The sequence below is a fragment of the Macrosteles quadrilineatus genome, unplaced genomic scaffold, assembly GCF_028750875.1.
Source record: "Macrosteles quadrilineatus isolate MER2022 unplaced genomic scaffold, UCM_ALF_1.0 Scaffold_3__2_contigs__length_128488019, whole genome shotgun sequence".
In the NCBI taxonomy this organism is placed as follows: Eukaryota; Metazoa; Arthropoda; class Insecta; order Hemiptera; family Cicadellidae; genus Macrosteles; species Macrosteles quadrilineatus.
Window position 1 is genome coordinate 117,178,315 of NW_026542596.1, and position 21,695 is coordinate 117,200,009.

Genomic DNA, 21,695 nt, shown 5'->3' on the forward strand with positions numbered 1-21,695 from the left:
TAAGGAGACATTTTAGTGTTAATCCAATCAAGCGAATGGGAATTCGCTTAGTCTGCAGGTTTGCTGCAGCGGGGGTATTTATCATAACCATTTTTGAACAATTATATATTACCTTGGAAGTACAAGTTTGTATTTTCTTGTCAAATCAAATCAAATGTTTACGGAGATAAGACATCATCAGTGAAGATGATTCATTTTTGTAAACACAATTATAGTTCAACAATGACTGTGAGTTATCACCACATTTATGAAATACTAGCTGTACCCGCGGGCTTTGCCCCGTTTAACTTCATAAGTATTCGCATGGCTCATTCAAGTCCTGGTTGAAGTTCGTTCGCTACGCTCACTCACCTTTAGGTTGGAACTCGTTCGCTGCGCTCACTTGCCTTCAGGTTAGCTCGTTCGCTACGCTAACTCGCCTCCAGGTTGAAGTTCGTTCGCTACGCTCACTCACCTTTTGGTTGGAAATTAGCTGTTGTCATAAATTAAAAAAAATATAATAGTGCTGCACCCTGTTATTAATCCTTGTAACTTTTATGCTATTGAACATCATAGAACAGAACCAACTTGTTTAATTGAAACAGCTGTTAAGATTCATTAATTCCTTTTAAATATGAAAAACCATAAGGTTAACATGGGGAACTACAGAGCCACTGGGGCGGAGCCCGAAAGGATTTTTGGGATAATAATATGCTTTAATGTTAATCGGGAATGTAAGCTATCATCATGCCAAATTTCAGCCCAATCCGTCCAGTAGTTTATGCGTGATTGAGCAACAAACACTCACACAAACTCACAAACTTTCAGATTTATAATATTAGTATTGAACATCATAGAACAGAACCAACTTGTTTAATTGAAACACCTGTTAAGATTCATTAATTCCTTTTAAATATGAAAAACCATAAGGTTAACATGGGGAACTACAGAGCCACTGGGGCGGAGCCCGAAAGGGTTTTTGGGATAATAATATGCTTTAATGTTAATCGGGAATGTGAGCTATCATCATGCCAAATTTCAGCCCAATCCGTCCAGTAGTTTATGCGTGATTGAGCAACAAACACTCACACAAACTCACAAACTTTCAGATTTATAATATTAGTAAGATAAGATTAATCGCCTTTGGATAAAACTGGGAAATGTAGCCACCCTTTGAGTTCTTTCGTTTGGTATTAGGTTGTGAATAAAATAAATCGTCTCTGCATGACAACTTACCTTTGCTTAATGGTGAAACTGTACACATTATTGGAAACATGGTTGTTATTTGAGAAAAAGTTGTTACCTTAGTGTTATTTAAATGGCAATCAATGTTTTTAATTTGGTCATTGATAAGCAAATGGACGGAACTATTTTATTTTTCATTCTCATCGTCCAAAAAACAATTTTCTTGAATATATTCGTACCTTTTCTATTTAGTTAAAAGCGGTAAATGGTACAGGATCTGATATGATATGGTTTAATTCAAAGGACACGCGTTATAAAAATTTACTCTTCGTATGGTTCTGTTTCACAACTATACAAAATTCAAATATGCCGCAGCGCATGAGTGAAATGAAGTAAATAAAATACTACGTAAGGACACATAACAATATCGGCGAAAAAGTGAATTATTTGTTTTCTAAACTAAATATGGACAAACTAACTAGCTCTCAAGCCCCTCATTTAAAATGGCGGAGTAAACCAATATATACATAAAATCCACATTTGAAATATACTGTATTTGTATAAAACACTCTTTCGTTTGATTCCATCATAAATGTCAACAATCGATCCAAATCCCTTCCCTTAGTAAAACGAAGCCAAAGAAAAATAATTACATTCAAAACGTAGCGTTCGTAGGCAGTTTTATGAAATGGCCTAGGTGAAAACAATTTCTACAGTAGCGTAATTTATGAGTGGCTTACTAAACTTTATTCTTTTTTAATCATTTGCTACAGATAGTCCACATAGACGTAATGTCTATTTTACTGTACATAAGTCAATGGGTTGTCAACGAATGAGGATGTGACCAAAGCGACTCTGCATTGCCACTGTTGCATTCCATGAAACTGTTATCAACAAACAGCTGTTTATTTGGCACCCCACTGCGCACTATCATAACTAGCGCAGACGCAACACATTTTCACTCCCCCCGCCCCTCCCAACAAGGGCACGAACACAGTATCACAATATTCACAATCAGTGTCACTCAGTGTCAGTCATCACCATTCTTTTGGGCAAGTTCCTTCTACGTAATCTTCAACGTTTGTCATAAATCAGCTGTTGTTGCAGAACCATATTGTTGTGGAAGCCAGTTACGTTGTCAGCTATCTGTTTGATCATGGTTCGCACCAAAGCCAAATTGAAAGCAGGTAAATTTCGTAACCTTAATAAATGTAGCCTACTAATTGTTATAGTTTAGTTTTGTAGTGTATGCTATGCACAGTTGTTATACAGTATACTATACATTCAAATCAAAATCATATAACTGAACTCATTTGTAAGGTGATAAAACAATTACTTGAGACTTTCACAACCAGCATAGGTACAGATTTGATCAAAGAATAAATTACCACTTCTCTAATCTGTGATTTCACAATAACAAAGCTGAACAAAACTTGGCCATGCTTTACTTAACGTTAGCATTTCTGTATTATTTAAATCTGTAAAAAATTCCTGATATAAAATCATTTGGGATTGGTTTTTGTTAAATGCAGGCAAAATGTAATTTGTTAGTTCCGACAAAAATTTCAGTTGTGCAATTATTGAGAGTAATCAATAATGAATAGGTACTTTAACTCACCTAAATCGTCCTATAAGACGTTTTTAAACTGTTCCTACACACAAACACTACAACTTTCTCAAATAAATGTTTGTTCGCTTTCCTGTAGACACCACGCCTAGATTACTAGACTCAACCCCTCAAAAAATCGCTTAAACATCGTGACAGGTCAGTTTACTTTACTGGACACCTCACCAAGATTACTAGACACCTTGCCCAGATTAATAGACCCCAATACCAAGATTACTTGACACCACCTAGATTACTAGACACCAAGCCCAATTTACTGTACTAGACACCATACCTAGAATACTAGACACCACTACCTAGATTACTAGACACCATTACCTAGATTACTAGACACCACAACCACGCCCAGATTATAGTTTAGGTTGGGTTAATCCAGATAATGGTGTCTAGTAATCTTGGTGAGGTGTCTAGTATAGGAAACTACCCTGTCACAATGTTTAAGCGAGTTTTTCAGGTGTGGTGTCTAGTAATCTAGGAGGGGTGGTGTCAACAGAAAAATCCTTGGCAACAAAAAAACCATTTAAGAAAGTTGTAGTGTTGGTGTCTAGGAACAGTTTAAACACGTTTTATAGAACGTTTTAGGTGAGTTGGGGAAAGTGAATCTTTACCGTTTCGGTTATTTTCTCCCCCTATTTTTACAAGCTTATAAAGAAAGTTTTGTTTTCGTCAACATTTTTGAGTTTGGGCAGATTTTTCTCCGTTTTAGGTCATTTTGGGTCCTTTGAACCCAGAAAGTTGTTTTCAAAGTGATGTCTGTCTGCAGATGAGTACAGTATGGAGCTACAGACTAGACCTGTGGTCCGATTTTAATTAAATGTGAATGGTTTGGTTCTAATCCATGGTAAACTCCGGCTTTTTTATTTTATGTTATAATCTTTGATTTTTAATAGTGATTTTCCAATTAAAATAACAAAAAATATTTTTACACAAAAACGGCAAAGAAAATTTTGTTAAAATTTACTATTGTATGGTTTACTCCAAACCCTGTAAAAATTACTAGGGAATTTTATCTATATTACTAAAAGAGTTTGTTGGATTTTCGTGTGCAGCAAATCGACTCCTAAATATTTATTTTTATAGGCGGGTATCAATTTAAAGCTCATATCCACTAGATGTGCCTTTTGCAGGTTTGGGTGATATAGCTTACCCGTCGTCCTTTAATATTTTCAAATTTCTTAGTTTGTGCTGAATTTTGTTGTCAATCATCTGAACTTTTTCAAGTTTACATTGGTTTACACAATGGCGGATCCAGAGGGGGGGCAAAGGGGACGACTGCCCCCACTCAGGCATACATATATACTGTATATTTTTTTACTGCATGTACACACAGTAGTGCATACACATTGCGTAAAATAATTTGTCACACTAACTTTGGACAAAGAAATGGTATAAAACTGCCACTTTGGAGACTTAGTTTACACCAATTATTCAGTTGGGGGTATACACCCCTAGGTTTGCCCTCCCTTGTGACTGTTCTTGATCCGCCACTGGTTTACATCATAACATATAGCCAAGATACAATTTTTTTACATCCATACGAAAATGGGGTTACTTGTAGTTGTTGATGTTTCAGTGAAAGAAGAAAATGACTTATGTTAGAAGATATTGTTAGTCCAGTGCAATTAGACAAAAAATGACTTTGACCCGGACAAAATTGATAACAGGCTGAAAATTGGTGGAAACGTTCAGAACAATGTCCTGGGTCGCCCACACAAAGTCCCAAGAAATCCCAGTTGGGGAACGGCCGCCATCTTGGAAAAACTGCGGCCATCTTGGAAATTTAGATTTTTTGCTGTATCTTTTGAAGTAACTGTCCGAAAGGCATTATTTATGTCTCAAATTAAGCGTTTTGAACTCATGTATGAGGGTATTAAAGAGTTTAATACGTTAAGCGTGAATATTATTTATATTAACCTAAAAATATACATATATATATAATAATGATATAAATTTACAAAATATTTACAAAATGAAGCTTTTTCTCTTTTGTTCTTAATGAACTCGTTAAAGCCATTAACCCTTTTGACATTTATTGCAACCTACTATGCTTAGTCGTTGGAATTGGTTAAATACGGGGTGAATAAAAAGTCAAGAACCCCCCCCCCCTCTAATATTTTTCTAAGTATACAGATATATCCTTTTGGTGGTTTTTCAATCTTAGTAGGTAGTTTCATTTTATGATTTTAAAATTTTTGAGTGTCCCCCAAAAACCCCTTTTTGTAAACAATTTGAAATGAGATGTCACTTGAAAGGGGTTTACGTTTAAAATATTTGAGTTGCCCCCAAAATGCCCCCTTTTTGGGGAACATTTAACAATTTCAAAATCATAAAATGAAACTTTCTGCTAAAATTTGACCACCACCAAAAGGACATCTTTGTATATTCACTTAGAAAAATATTAGAGAGGGGGGTGTTGACTTTTTATTCACCTAAATTCTGTAATTTGTTATTTATTTATTCCAACGGCAAGATCACCAATTTTCAATGTGGATTCAAGAAGCCTAAGTGGTAACAACATGCATTTTAACAGAAAACTTAACTAACTTAAATCTATGGCAGGAGCAGAGCAACATCGGTAACAGGAAATATAATCTTGACTAGGAAAGCAACAATTTAACAATGAAGTACAAAATAAATTATAAAAATCAATTCATAATTTTGTTTGTTCCGATATGAAAAATATAATCACCTATATATCGTTGCTCTAATTGATTACCATTATATTTTAATATTGCATATAAACTTATAATGTAACTACTTGATGTTAAATGTTATTGTCGGTGATGTAATCTTCGTTGTAACTAGCGCGGTTAACACCCACGTGTCCAGTTCAGTATCCATACATCGTGGTGCAATTAAGACAATAAGGGTCGTTGTACTGTATCCATGAATCCATTCCAACCTGGACTTGCTTTGTCACTCAGTTGGTGGTTAATGAGCCATAGGGTGTCAGCAAGACAAGCATCTACAACTATTTTTGGTTCGGAAAGGGCAGTACTGACATCTCCCAACACTACTTATGATGTCCTAGGCTTAGGCGGACGTTGGTATAATGTGTCACTATGGCTGAAAGCCATGAGATGGAAGGAAACTTTTTGCTTTTGGGATTGTAGATCGTGGTACAGGAGCATTTGCATTGACACATTTCGGCTGGTGTTATGCACTCAATGCCACCCATGGCGTGAAGAGTTCCATGTCCATCAAGTGTTTTAACGTTGTAATCCGCGTTGTCGAAAACATACTGAACGCAAGCTCCGTCATTAAATGGATAATATATTTATTTTATATTTAACCAATTCCAAAGACTAAGGAATGTGGGCTGCAAGAAATTTCAATAGGGTTAATGGCTTAAACAAGTCCATTAAAAAAAGAGAAAAAGCTTATTTTGTAAATATATTGTATATTTATATCAATTATTTAAGATGGGGACGCCACTATGTGCATATTTTATCAAAATATGAGTGAAGAATGAGTGTAGGATGAGTGGCGCGATCTTGTAGTCTTGCTAGTGACTAAGGCCGACATGTTCCTTAGATACAGATGTTAAATAATAGCCCATACAGCTAATGGCTACTAGGGGACCTACAGTTTATAGTGGAATCCGAACCACATTTTTTCCTTCTAATTAACGAATTGGTCTAACTATCAGGATAGTACTGCGGATAGTCGTAGTACTTACTAGTGCGGACGTTAACTCTGTTGGTGAGTTTCGGCCCAAACCTCATTTTGCGTATGAGTTGCGGCCCAGACTGAAAAAAGTTTTGTACGAGTTGCGGCCCGAGTATAAACAGGTTAATTGCGGCCAAGGATATGGTTGGTTTAATGTTACATAAAATAATCGTACGAAAAGAAAACAGTTTATTGTGTTAGTTTGGTTTGCACTCCATTGTACATACTGTAAGTTTATTTTAAAAATCCGGATTTTGAGTTATACTCAGAGGTAAGCCCTATTTTCTGAATTCTTCTGAATTTATAACTTTTTGCCAATACAGAGTGTGCCGAAAACTGAGTGTCACTAGTTCGAATCTCGGAATTTCCAAATGTAAACATATATCATGTTATACATAATTTTAAAGGTATTTGATAGACAAACATTTTGGCGAAAGCAGAAATGAATTATCTTTTTCCGTTTCAAAATGGCGGAATTTTTTTTTAAATCGATATTTTTTTAATACTCTGTGTTTCCTATACCAATGCATTCAGGTTGAATTTTCTTACTCGTTATGAAATAAGCTTTACTTTGATATGCTACAAGTAACGGTTTTTTGAAATGATAAAAATTAAAAAAAAAATATTTTTTAAAGTTTGGTATACCCATTGTTCAAAATTTTCAAATAGCAACGTATGTCAAGTGGCACATCATTTTATAGTTTATCCAAACCAGGGAGCATCGCATCGACCGTGCATACCTATAAATATCCACAATTCGTATAAAAGGGGGGGCATAACTGTATATTTATCATTATTATAGATATTTTTTAGGTTAATATAAATAAAATGTATGCTTAGAACATAATAAACTCTTTAATTGTATATTACCCTCATACATGAGTCCAAAACGTTTAATTTGAGACATAAATAAGGCCTTTCGGACAATTACTTCAAAAGATACAGCAGTAAATCTATATTTCCAAGATGGCAGCAGTTTTTTCAAGATGGCGGCCGTTCCCCAACTGGGATTTCTTGGGACTTTGTGTGGGCCACTCAGGACATTGTGTTGAACATTTCCACCAATTTTCAGCCTGTTATCAATTTTGTCCGGGTCATAACCTAATTGCACTGGACTATGTATGTTGTGACAGGATTTTGTGTTTTCATAGTATGTTTTATTGATGTTTTATGGAATCCAAGTAAACTGTAATGTTATCTTTTAAAATGTAAAAAGAAAATGACTTAACACTAGATTTAGTGTTTTTATTCACATTATGATGCATTAGTATTTGTAGTTTTTCTAAGATACCTCAAAGAGATCGTGCGCACAATTAAAATAATAGGGCTCGCAATGCAAATAATAGGGATATGATGAGAAATAATCATTGATTTTGAGGTGACAAAGTGATGCAGGTTTCTAATTATTCATAAAAATAAAATAAAAATAAAAATATATAAGTAAAAATTATTGGAGTTTGACAAGCTAATGGGAAAAATTATGTGTCAGTTTGTTGGTGCTGTTGATTTTTATATATTGCTGTGCAAAAGAAATCAGAGATCGACACCACCACACTCTGTCTTAGAGCTCTACTAATATCTCAACATCAACATGGAAATGTAAATGTGTCGGGTCGCCAGAATTTTATCCCCCTGTAATTTTACCCCCTGGGCGAAGCTGACGTCACTATGACGTAGTAACCTGAGTGTCCAAAAGTTTTTTTGTGGCCGGAATTTTACCCCTGTGGATTTGGAAGTCTAATGAAAATAGCCAGAGCGTGATTAATTAGATTAGCGATAAAAACCGGAATTTTACCCCCTGTCCATATAACTAGCGTTTAGACAACTGAAGATGTACGGGCCGGATTTTTACCCCCTGGAATTTTACCCCGATTTTAGAAATTGAATGATTGATTTTTCTTATTTCTGTTTTTCATTAATTGTAAACATTGCATTATTTAGTAGCCTATCTTTATTTTTTTATTTTGTAATCTCAACCAAGTAAACAGAATTTGCTGTTAAATTTTGATGTTCGGGATTTGCGTTTGGGGCCAACTGTTGGTTAATAAGTATGTAAAATAAACTGAGTAGCTCATTTAAATGATAATTGAGTGAACATTTCTTCGTAAAGAAACAATAAGGCATATTTTGTTATTGTTACAATACAAACGAAAAACATTGTTTTACCACGGTTGTATAATAAATCGTTAAAGAAATCTTCAAATCAATTACCATTCTGATGTTTGTTTATACGTCATATTAATTAAACAGTTGGCTTCAAAGATTGAATCCTGATACGAATGTCAAAATGAAATAAAAAACCTGTTGGATTAGTTGATGTTAAAAATAAAGTGAGATAATAAAATGTTTACTATTAAATTAAAACAGAATGAAGATAATTAATCATTCTCACTAATTTATATATCTGGCCAGGGTGTAAAATTCCAGGGGTAAAAATTTGGGGGATAAAATTCCGGGAGTAAAAATCCAGGGGTAAAAGTCCGGGGGGTACAATTCCGGGGTAAAACTCCAGGGGTAAAAATCCGGGCCGTACACTCTAGGTTTTATAATTTGATGTGTTCTGATTAAATGCACAACCGTGAAAATATATGTTTAATTCCGCGTTTAATCCATCGAGCTGATGTTGCGAAACTCAAAAGTTCGCAGCCGGAATTTTACCCTCTGGTTTGTGACGTCACCTTTGCCCAGGGGGTAAAATTCCAGGGGGATAAAAATCCGCTACCCCAATGTGTCTAGTTGTATCTGCAGTCAATAATTTTGTCTAACCTCCATTTAATTAAATTAACAATAACACTTTTATTTTATTGAGTTTAGCCACTTCTACAAATACGAAGGAGACTTTTAAAACAAAAAATAAATTTGGGAGGGAAGGCTGCAAACGGAAAAAGATCAGATGGAGAAGCAGTGTTGGCGAACTTCGCCGGCGCATCGCTCACTACATCAAGGTAATCACTATCTATATCTCATGTCAGTGCTTCCCTTCAACTTTGACATAATAAAGGGAGGAGTTTGTTGTATTGTTTTTACAATCATTCCTATTTACATGGACTAAAGAAATTAAAAATAGTTTTTTAGGGCTCAACAATGAGAATAACTAATTTTTACCCCATAAAACCCTGTTTCCATAGTCCGATCATGCTGGTTCGTGAACTTGTTTTAATAAACGTAGGTTTACATGTTTGTACTCAATTTCATCAAAATTGAATCACTTTTGTTTGCTTGAGTTATCACGCATATATATCAAAATGAATTTGAATGGTGTTTTTGGCCACTGTGGACCTAAAAAAAGGAAAGTAAATCGGTCCTGGGTGCATGCATAGATAAAGAGGTTCCTTTATCCGTGGTCTAGGTCTTCCCAGGAGACCTATGGTAATGGCTTATTCTACAGTAAATAGGAAATTTGGGAATTAGATGTCATTTTGTTTCTTTCAGTTATTAGACCTGATGATGCCCGCGGCATGACTGGCCCAAGTTATGGTTGCCATTGTAACATGTTTTATATAAAATTACTTTACAATTACCATGTCAAGGTTATTGAGTAACTATGTTTAAATATTTTGAAAATAGGTACTTAAGATAATTTGTTTCTTATATGGATTTTCTTCCAGACATCTAATTTCAAGCTGATAAAAGATCCGAAGAAAAATGTGTTGAGTGATGCTTCTTGGGAGGATAGTTCCAAAATAAGGAACTTGATTCATGAATCCTTGCCCCGAGTAAGTATAATCAAACATCTGACATTCCAAATCAAACCCCTATAGTATACGGTAACTAGAAATAAATTAATATAGATACAGTATATGCTTTACAGTAACTTTATGATGTTGTCTAGTTAATACGCCTCCCCCCCCCTCCCCCGCAGAAACCTGCAGACTAAGTCAATTTCCATTTACCTGATTAAATTTTCATTCAAACATTTCCTAAAACTTGTAATATTTGTCACTATTTTAATTACAATATAGGCTTAGCGAGTACTTAGGTTTGCTGTTACAGGGAAAGTAATGAAGTGGGTTTTTGTTAGTGACATTTTAATAAAGTAAATAAATCCATCAAATGGGATCAAAATGCATCTACTAGAAAGTAAACTCCAACAGTTAACTTATTCTTCATAAGAATAAGGATAGAATTTTAAACGTACGTTTTTTAAGTATGTTTTCTTTGTAACTATATTAAGCGAACAACACTTTCATAAATACTAATATTATTAGTTTTTATAATCCTACAAGCTTTATAAAAAGTTCGGAAATAAATTGAAAAAGTACCTAAATTGCTGGCTAGTCCAGGGATTAGTGTTTGCGTGATCGGTGATCAAAAGGTTGCCAGATTGATTTAAAGAAAAACTCAGCAGGTAGCATTTTTGTAGTTTGAAACTCTGGACTGGACCCATATCTGTCCTTGATCACTTAGCTGACCATACACAGCAACAAAGACAAAGGCATCTAACTCTATTTTACATAAAATTTTGAATATCTTGCACAGCCACTAAACCACTATCAAATCAAAATATTGAATATCTCTCACAGCCGAGGAGACATCCTCATTGTCACCCGCGTGGGAACTTCTCCTCGACATCCGCGATCGCTGCAAAATGCCAGATTGCTGATACTGTTTTTATTATTTTTAGATTAAAATAAGTAAAGTTATGAAAGTAGACAACCCATATCTTGCTGCAATGTATGAGCTAACAAAAGAGGAATACTCGAGCCGTTATGGGATCCGTCATGTAGAGCTGACGGGCAAGATGTTTCATGCAACCCATCCGAGCAATGTTGATTCGATTGTTGAAGACAACCTGGACTGGCGGAGGGTTGTGAGATGCAGATATGGCAGAGGAACCAGTTTCTCAGGCATCGCAGACTACGCCAACTGTCATGCAAATAGAGGGAACGGTAAATATAAGATATTTTTTAAATTAATAACACCTATGATTGATCTGTACGTAGTCTTATGGTCAGCCACACGGGTACCCTATCATAACAATATATATATATGAGAATTTACAATATACTAGTGAACCTGTGCGGCTCAATGCCCCGCAAAAACATATGAATTTAGAAAACAAATTCATCTTGTTATATATTGACTTGACGTCAAAAATTAAATACAGTAATAATAAAACCTTAGAAGGGAAGCAGTCCAGCCATTTTCTAGCTTTATGCATATTATATTTAGTAAATTAATAAGTGTTCAAGTATGTTATAGGGTAGTTATTTGTTTTTAAGATAAAAAACACATTTAACAAAACATTTGATCATATCAAACCAATAGGCCTATGTAGCATATTTTGAGGGTCATAAAATGCTGCTTGAAGAAAACACTTTTAAAAATAAACACTAAAGGAAAAGTAGTTTATAACAGCTAAACTGACACTATTACGTGACCGATTACATCTACCAACCTAAGTAGAGCGATGATGAACGTGGGGTGGCAACGATGTTGTTATCTGATGATGTCATAGGTTTGGTTGCAATCGTGGTAGACTATGATAATGTTTCTTCAATGACTACGGAAAGTATTCACGATTTTGCCGCGATCTTGGAAGACGATGACGCCTCGGTGCCTTGGGAGATGCCGTGTCATGCTGAAGTGCAAGTTTAGGTGGGTTATACATGTGATGATGTTTTTAAAGATTCTTTGGAGAGGGGGGCTTAGAGAACAAACTTGCGGTGGGCCTGCGGTCTCTTATCGTCGCCACTGTTTCACGCTCTCAAAGTCTTTGGAGTGTTTAAGTTCTGTGGAGTGGCTGGCTATGGTAGAATGCTCGTCACAGATTTGGTGTGGTGAATATGTTCTCTAATCCTGGTAGATAATGTTTTTCTTGTTTCACCCTCATAACACATTTTGCAGCTACATTTAATGTGAACTTTGAATACAGAGGTATCTTGACTTTAACTGGGTGGGTGTCAGTCAAGATAAATCAAAATATATCTTTGATTTTGATTTTGTCATCCCATATTATTGCAACACTTTTCATATTTTGTCAGAAGTTCACTTGACATACTTGAACAACTTGTTTTTATTTTTGTTTAAAAGTTTTTAAATTATTGGGTTAATCAAGGCCAATGGGAAACATACATCAACTCAATTCAATTCCATGGTGAGGTAGCCTCTGGATCACTAAATTTAAGCTAAATGGTTTAAGTTACCTGGCTTCGTCAAGTGGTCCTGCTTCAGTATTACACTACTATAGTTTCGGACTTGAAAATAAGTCCATCTTCAGGTTAACAAAAACATCAATAGGTCATCTAACCAATTTGGTTAGATTCGTCGATACACTTAAAACACATACACGAACACAAAAAAAAACACAAAAAACGAATATAATACTGTAAAAACTGGCCAGTGTAATTAATCACGGGGGACACGTGTGGCGACGCCGGAAGATGAGTTGATGAGAGTTGTTGAGATGAGTACACTGGCCAGTTTTTACAGTATTATATTCGTTTTTTGTGTTTTTTTCGTGTTCGTGTATGTGTTTTAAGTGTATCGACGAATCTAACCAAATTGGTTAGATGACCTATGTTAACCTGGTTTTTGTTAACCTGAAGATGGACTTATTTTCAAGTCCGAAACTATAGTAGTGTAATACTGAAGCAGGACCACTTGACGAAGCCAGGTAACTTAAACCATTTAGTTTAAATTTAGTGATCCAGAGGCTACCTCACCATGGAATTGAATTGAGTTGATGTATGTTTCCCATTGGCCTTGATTAACCCAAGTCTTCATATATTTTTAACTGTAAGGGTGAGTTTCTACATAGCGTGTTAACTTCGCCAGAAGGTTCTACTCACTACAAGGAACAAAAAAGGTCCTATAAACCCATGTCCGGTTTTCAACCGTTTGGCTGTAATAGGGGATTTTGTGTTTTTCTTATTTTATTGGACTTTGCTCCACAATTTATGTCATAAAAACTTAACCAATTACTGTAGAGAGTTATAGTTAAAATCATTGGAAAGAATATTAAATTTGCTATAAATTAAAGGTTTCATTCAACAATTATACCCTTACATAGTCCACGTTATATCCAAAATAAAGTAAAAATGTCATTAAATTAATTAATTACGAAAATGTTCATGAGCCCACTTTCAGGGCCAGTTTAACCCATACGCGAACTAAGCGGCCGCATATGGCGCCAACAGAAAATTTTGTTTTTGAGTGAACAACGTAATTTTGTTTATTTTCGCTCAGAGTTCAAGTATTCAAAGCACCACAATAAAGGCATTTATTCTGTTTGTACCAACAGCATATGAAAAATGCGTATATTTGTACAGCACTACAACTCAAGGACTTAATGCCATTTGTAGTTTCGATTTGTAGTGAGCTGACGCTCGGCAGTCGGCAGCGTACTACAGCGCGGGGTACTACAGCCTGTGGGTTTCATTTCATGACTCATGTTCTGAACCACATTCTGATGTTCTGAAACAGATTGATACCAACTCTGCAATTAAAGAATTTGCCAACATCAAAGCTAGGAAAATTAATTTTTAACTGCTAAGAGCTTTTGAACTGTTCAAATTGATAATTTTGTATTCTTTTTGTCAAGGTAATAAATTTCATGTTTTCTTCGTGTTTAATGTGTTCAATTAAAAATTCCTCTCTTGTCATCTATCTACACCAGTTTTTCATTGTAATAGGCTTTAACTTATATCGTATCCAAGTTATCCTGTAATAGTTTATTACGTTACTTTTACTAGTCCTGAAAATAAGTGTTTACCGGACGAGTGTGGTCGTTTCCGTGCGAGACGGTCGAGTACGGGATTACCATACGAGTCCGGTTAACACATTTTGGACGAGTTACGTATGATAGTTTACGCCATACTACTAAAATCTGTACAAATCCTTACATATTACCACCAACTAAAGGACTAAAAATCACTAGTCATAACCATGGTCATAACCTTTAAGAGAGGTTATGTTTTTGTTTATAACCACTCATTGTCACCCAAATACAGTGTAATCAGCTGAATGGTGATCGGTAATACTCATCACAGTACAGTAGTACGGTACCTATGACTATTAATACAACAACGTAGTACCATAGATAAAACATACTCCCTTAGTAGATTTCTCATCCTTATGGAACAGCTGAAGACAATTTAATTGTTAGTTCATGTACGGTTTATGTAGGGATCGTGTTTTGTTTACAATTTGTTTCCCGTTATTACAGACATTTAAAACCTCGTTTAACCAAATAATACGATCTAATCATAAACAATAACTTGTCCCCTAGTTATAACCAAATAGTAAAGCAAAAATCAAGAAATTAACCCTAAAATAATGGAAACAAAGTTTCATCGACACTAGCGCCTTTGTGTCACGTACATGAACTAGACACGAAAAACGTGCTTCAAAATTTACAATGGGATGAGAAGTCTACTTGTGTTGGTTAGTCTATGGTAGTACGCAATGAAACCCCATTTGATTAAGCTGGCGGCAAACAGCTGTTTTCTGGACTAAATCCTTGTGTGGGAAGTTCGTCAAAATAGTGTAGTGTGGCGTAAAAATTGTTTTCACATTTAGAAATAAATTGTTAACTTAGGCCGTGCCCGTGATGCTCGTCAAGCATGGCGTCACGATAGAAGACGGCAATGACGTAGGTATTTATTTATTTATTTTCTAAGGAAAGATTAAAACAAGCAGCTGATCACAAACGGCAAACATTACGTCATTGCCGTCTTCTATCGTGACGTCATGCTTGACGAGCATTACGGCCTGTTTTTTTTAGTGTAGCCTTGGTTTTGCTAAAGTTTATACGATGAGTAAAAGTGTAAAAATGTTAAATTCCTGGGAATAATAAACAGTATTTTATTGCAAGTATTCTTCTAACCTAAACTTATAAAAAGTTCTTCCCAAAATCTTTGGGAAAAAATTCACAAATAGAGTTAAGTAATTTTCATGGGTTGAGGGTGGGGTGGTGGGGGGGGGGGGGGATTCTAAGTGGCGCTGATTCGGGTGTTCGCTTAACTCTGAAAAATTCCTAGAACCGGCCCTGCCCACTTTGATACATAAACCTGCATTTATGCAATGTTGAAATGCATAAAAAACTTGGTCATTTAATAATCTTTCAAATGATATGCTATTCAATACTATTATTGATATAAACCAGTGAGAAATTACTAATAAACTACAGTAAAACACGGTTTACAGATTTTGTTTTTGCACAGTTTTACTGTTGATAATAATTACTGTATACTCCATGTTGTATTTTATTGAACAATCTGATAAGATTTGTACATTATTTTAACTTTTAAATATTTATTAAAATTATCTGAATTAATAAAATGTATAAACTCAAGGTTTTTGACATTTTCAAAGAGGTAGTGTGTTTGATTCTTAAATGCTGTATAATTAGTTTTACCTTGTGCTTGATTAAGTCAGCTTTTATTGATTTGTCATCTATATATAGCTAGATAACTCAGCTGCTTAAACATACCTTGTTGAGTAATTTGCTGTTTTAACTTTATATTTCCTTTATATTATATTATATACTTTATATTTATATTTTTTTATGTAAAAAAAAAAAAAAAACTTTATATTTCCAAGTCAATTAAGAGTTTTTCAACATTTATTAAACTATGGAGCCTTTTACCAATCAAGAGTAGGCCTATGCCAACATGATGAATACAGTAATTATTATTAACAGTAAAAACTGTGTCAAAACAAAATCTGTAGACCGTGTTTTATTGTAGTTTATTAGTAATTTCTCACTGGTTTATATCAATAATAGTATTGAATAGCATATCATTTGAAAGATTATTAAATGGCCAAGTTTTTTATGCATTTCAACATTGCATAGATGAAGGTTTATGTATCAAAGTGGGCTCATGAAAATTATCGTAATTAATTAATTTAATGACATTTTTACTTTATTTTGGATATAACGTGGACTATGTAATAGTATAATTCTTGAATGAAACCTTTGATTTATAGCAAATTTAATATTCTTTCCAACGATTTTAAGTATAACTCTCTAAAGTAATTGGTTAAGTTTTTATTACATAAATTGTGGAGCAAAGTCTAATAAAATAAGAAAAACACAAAATCCCCTATTACAGCCAAACGGTTGAAAATCGGACATGGGTTTATATGAACTTTTTTGTTCCTTTTAGTGAGTAGAACCTACTGGCGAAGTTAACACGGTCAGTAGAAACTCACCCTGTATAACAGGAAATCTGGAATGTCAAATATACTGCCACATGTGTAAAACTCACTAACTCACATAGTGTTAGTAATTGAATTTCAGACCCTATCATTTAATTGTGTTTTTTACCCCTGTGGTCAGAGGTAGCCTCAATTTGATCTTAAGAAAGGGTATACAGAACCAAACTCTTGTTTGGAAAACAATATCATCGGATTGTATTATTTTACAGGAACTAACCGAGCTTTTATCATCTGCAAAGTTCTTGAGTATAGACATACAAGAGGTACTAGTAGTATGCTTATTCCACCAGAAGGATTTGACACTACAACTGGTGATGGAGAAGACAAAATTGCTCGTATTATTTGTAGAAGAGCAGTTCATGTAAAATACCAAGACAATGAATTTCTACCTATTTTTGTTGCTTATTATGAATGTGACATGGTAAGAGATGTGTACGGTAGCGGTTATAACTAAGTATCTTGGAATGGAAACTGACTTATTGAAGAATATTCTTGAAATATTCATACATCAGTGGACAACCTCTCTTTGGACACCTTTTTTGAACCAAACAGTTGTATGATCGAAAACGAAAATGAACCTTTTAGTTGCAGATTGAAAGAGGATACCGGTACATTTCATATGCATAAGCAGCAAATACTTACTTAGAAAATTTAGTACAGCAGTGTTATATACATTAATTTGTATACATTCTAAACAGTATTACAGTAAATACAACTAGGCATAGACTTCATCCTCGAAGACCAAAGCACACTGCAGGATGAACATGGATGTTTGACAAAGTAGGATGCTGATAAACTGTATTACAGGAACATATAACTTTAATAAACACTAAAGGAAATCAAATGCAGCTGTGGACAAAAATTTTTCTAGCTTATTTGCTTATTTGTGTGGTTGTCTAAATTAAAAAAAAATATAGTTCTTCTCTATTCGCTTCTTCTCTATTAATGTTATTCTGTGTGGTCAAAATCAACAAAAGTCCAAACAGATAGATTTGGACAAAAGCTGCTGAATTGCTGCAAGTAGTTCTGTTTTTGTTATAATATTAAATTTTGGGTTCCATGATTTAATTATTTAAAATTTAAAAATTTAGGCTAGGCCCACATATTTTAATATGCTTGATTATCATATGCTTTATGATAATATTGACATATAATATTCTTCTCAGATTAAAATAACACTTTTTGATGGCCCCCTTTGTGTATATATAGTATCATACAGAGTTTGCAATTGGTTGTCCTATTCATTACTTTTGAATGAGATTAATTTAATTTTACACAATTTGCTAATGCAATGTTAAAAGATTTAATGTCACCTGTATTGAGGCAGATACAAAAAAACATTAAGCTGGTTAGTTTATCGTATAGTAATTATTTCTTACCTTTATTGAGTTCATTTGTCAAAACACCAATACAACAAAAGCATTCAACAATGAACAAAGTTTAGCAAACATGAACAATAATAATAGCAGTGGCGGATCCAGAGGGGGGGCGAGGGGGGCGACCGCCCCCCCCTCGGGCATACATATACATATATTTTTTACTGCATGTAATACAGTAGTGCATACAAATTGCGTAAAATAATTTGTCACACTAACTTTGGACAAAGAAATGGTAAAAAACTGTGATTTAGGAGACTTAGTTTACACACATTTTTCGGAGGGGTACCCCCGAACCGCCCCTGACTCCCTGGTTCGCCCCCCCTTTGTGACTGCTCTAGATCCGCCACTGAATAATAGTTATAAACTATCTACTTGAGTAATAATTTTTTGTTATCTTCGCTTGTACAAGATGTACTGTATATCCAGAAATAGTTCTTATCAGTTTTGGTTTATATTTTACATGCTATATCAGTAACTTACAATTTAGATGTATATATTTATTAAAACGTTGTTTTTATTAGGTGTTCTTACTATTGAACTTCTTGTTCTTATAATTTTAGTTGAGTTGTTATGTTTTCAAGGTTTTGCTTTTGTTACTGTACCTGAATGAGTGTAATGTGTTTTATTGACATTTTTTACAAACACTTGTCTTTCTATGTTATCTTTTTATTTTTTAGATTTGGTCAGTAAAAATTATTGAGTACAATATAGGTCTCCTCTAATCCAATGCCGCTACTGAACAAAAGTGCCACACACAGCCCCTGAACAAAGCTTTTGTATTAAATAATTAATAATGGATTTCTGGACAATCTTTGTTTGCATACCCTTGTATTAGAGGAGGCTATAGTATTATTATGTAAGGTGTTAAATAGGACCAACTTGTTAGTGTGTTGTTTTTTAAAGAGATTTTATAATAAAACATTTAAAACTTAAATAGTCTGAGTTTTATTTAGCCTATATTAGTTAGATATGTTGTTGTTCTTTAGAAGTTTTATTTATTTAAGATAAGTTGTTTAAATATATTATTTAAGCATGATTTAGAAAATTTTAGAGAAACCCGGAATCCGGAATGACACAGTGGAATAAAATGGTGATTGCAGTTGAAATAAATATATAAATCGCAAAAAATGTTAGATCACAATGTTTTGATGACCAAAACAGAGAATACCATTTTTCAAATATTTTTTAAAGGTTGGCAGCCTTTTTTCTTATGCCTGTCCGCATTGGCCACAGAGGAATGTGCCTGGAAGGTATCCAACAAAGCAAAGGTGAGCCGGTACAGCCTTAGGATGAACCACGATTACTAGAAATTTCTAGTATTTTTTTGGTAATCGTGGGATGAACTGTAGCCTACTGATAAAAAGCGGTGGCTCCTACCACATGTAAAATCATAACCAGTTCAAATAAAATCTTTATTCATCAAATAACATTAGTTAGCCTACAATATATTTCTTAATCTATTCATAAAAAGCCACAAAAAACATAATAATGGATATCTCGCTAATGAGGTTATTTTTTAGCAAAAATGATACTCTTAATTTTTTTATTTTGACCCAAAAATCTACTCCGTAATTATTATTTGTACTATACATTCTTATAGGGACACCCTGAGCAATATTATTACAGTAACTGTAGAATCTACATGTTTGTACGGCTTTTAGAAGGGCCATGGAGTAATATTTTTTTTGTAAAATTCTGACTTCTAATCTCAAAAACTTGGATTTTAATCTCAAAATTTTTACTTATATTCTCAAAGTTTTGACCTAAAATGTCAAAATGTTGACTTCTATCCCAAAATTCATTGAATTCTACAACGTATTTATTGCAAGCGCTTTTACAACTGGAGCTCAATTACTGTGTTTAAATAATCTGGTTTTGAGTGTTAAATTACCACCAAACTCCGTAAGTAGGCCTACTATAACCATAGAGATGAATAGATAGACTGGAGTCACTACCGTACTATCTGGTTGAGCATAAGAGAAAAGCGTGCCATCCAAGATTGCCGCTTATGCTGTTATGTTGGTCACACTGTCTCGGTTGGTTGTACTTGTAAAAAATAACTACATATTTGAGATTAAAAGTCAAAATTTTGAGATAGAAAGTCAAAATTTTGAGAATAAAAGTAAACATTTTTAGATCAAAAGTCAAAATTTTTAGATCAAAAGTCAAAATTTTGAGAATAAAAGTCAAAATGTTGAGATTCAAAGTCAAAATTTTGAGATTAAATGTCAAAATTTTGACAATAAAAGTCAAAATTTTACAAAAAAAATTTTCCGGTACTCCTTGGCCCTTCTACGCCGTCGTATGTTTGCCATTTCAATTAAAAGTGTTTTAAAGTATGTACTGCGATTGACTATACACCTCTACCGTAGAAGTGTATAGTCAATGGTACTGCTTTCTAACCACATGAATCGGTTTAATTAATTATTAGAGAACATCTTTTTGGGACGTAAGGTTGAATAATATCGTTATTATTATTGAATCATACTCTAAACTACTGTAATAATGTTGACATTGATACCAACCAAAAAAGTAAACTAGGATATTCACCAACATTTGAACATTCTGTCATAGATAAAACATACTTTTGTCTATGGTTCTGCCCTTATGTTCAACACTTAATTTATTTACTATTGTAATTGTAAATACCCCGCCGCAGCAAACCTGCAGACTAAGCGAATTTCCATTTGCCTGATTAGATTTACACCAAAATGTACATCTCCTTAAAAATATCACATTTATTCCCTATTTAAATAGAATCAGTTTAACACATACTTAAAAGTGTTTTTTTTCTTTTTTTTTATGTAAAATGTTAATAGTTAGTAAGAAATAAAAAAATTTTCCAAATTTGGTCAAAAAATGTTAATAAACAAGCAAACAACAACAGTTTACTTATTCTCCGTAAGAATAACATGGGAATTTTAAATTTACAATTTTTTGAAATTTTCTCCGTAACCATTAGGTGCATTTTAACGCTTCAATATACTAAATTATTTGTTTTTTAAGCTCTACAAAATAGTTTGGAAAGAAATTGCAAAATTTTATGTTTTTTGAGTCAAAAGTGGGAAAAACCCTTTTTTACCCCATAAAACCCCCCATAAACCCCCGTTCCCATGGTCCGATCATGCTGGTTCGCGAACTCGTTCGAATAAACGTAGATTTACACGTTTGTACCAAATTTCATCAAAATCGGATCGTTTTTGCTCGAGTTATCGCGCTAACGGACACATATATAAATATATATATATATATGAATTCAAACGGATGGTGTTTTTGGCCTCTAGGGACCTCAAAACGAAAAAAAAATCGGTCCCTGGTCCAGGTCTTACCATGAGTACTACGGTAATAGCTTATTCCCTATAAAGGAAATTCGCTAAAAAGGCCGCTAACCATTGACTGTAGACGTATACTAACTTTTAAGCAAAATATCCATGAACTATAATCATTGCTCGTTTTTCCCTGCCGTTTTGCTTGAAGACTTATCCATCCCATCAACTGTCAACTAACAGACAAAACATTACAACAACACAGCTGCTGCAGCAACAGCAGACAGCGACAGCGGAGAGCACAAGTTCACATGTACAGAAACCTTATACTGACGTCATAAATATCGAATGTATATATCGATTGTACCGGGTGGTTACGGGTTTTTCTTCGGAAGGTAAGTATCGGTTGCACCGAATAAGTAAAGGGGT

At 34.2% G+C, this 21,695-nt stretch overlaps 1 protein-coding gene across 1 annotated transcript; it reads left to right on the forward strand.

Annotated features, from left to right (window-relative positions):
• Window positions 1-9,293: 9,293 nt before the first annotated feature.
• LOC128989490 (protein mono-ADP-ribosyltransferase PARP12-like) lies at window positions 9,294-21,599 on the forward strand. The gene is made up of 5 exons (XM_054411383.1): window positions 9,294-9,405; window positions 10,069-10,176; window positions 11,085-11,349; window positions 16,831-16,982; window positions 21,510-21,599. The coding sequence occupies exons 3-5, from the start codon at window positions 11,103-11,105 to the stop codon at window positions 21,597-21,599; spliced, it is 489 nt and encodes a 162-aa protein (XP_054267358.1). The 5' UTR covers window positions 9,294-9,405; window positions 10,069-10,176; window positions 11,085-11,102.
• The last annotated feature ends 96 nt before the right edge of the window (window positions 21,600-21,695 follow it).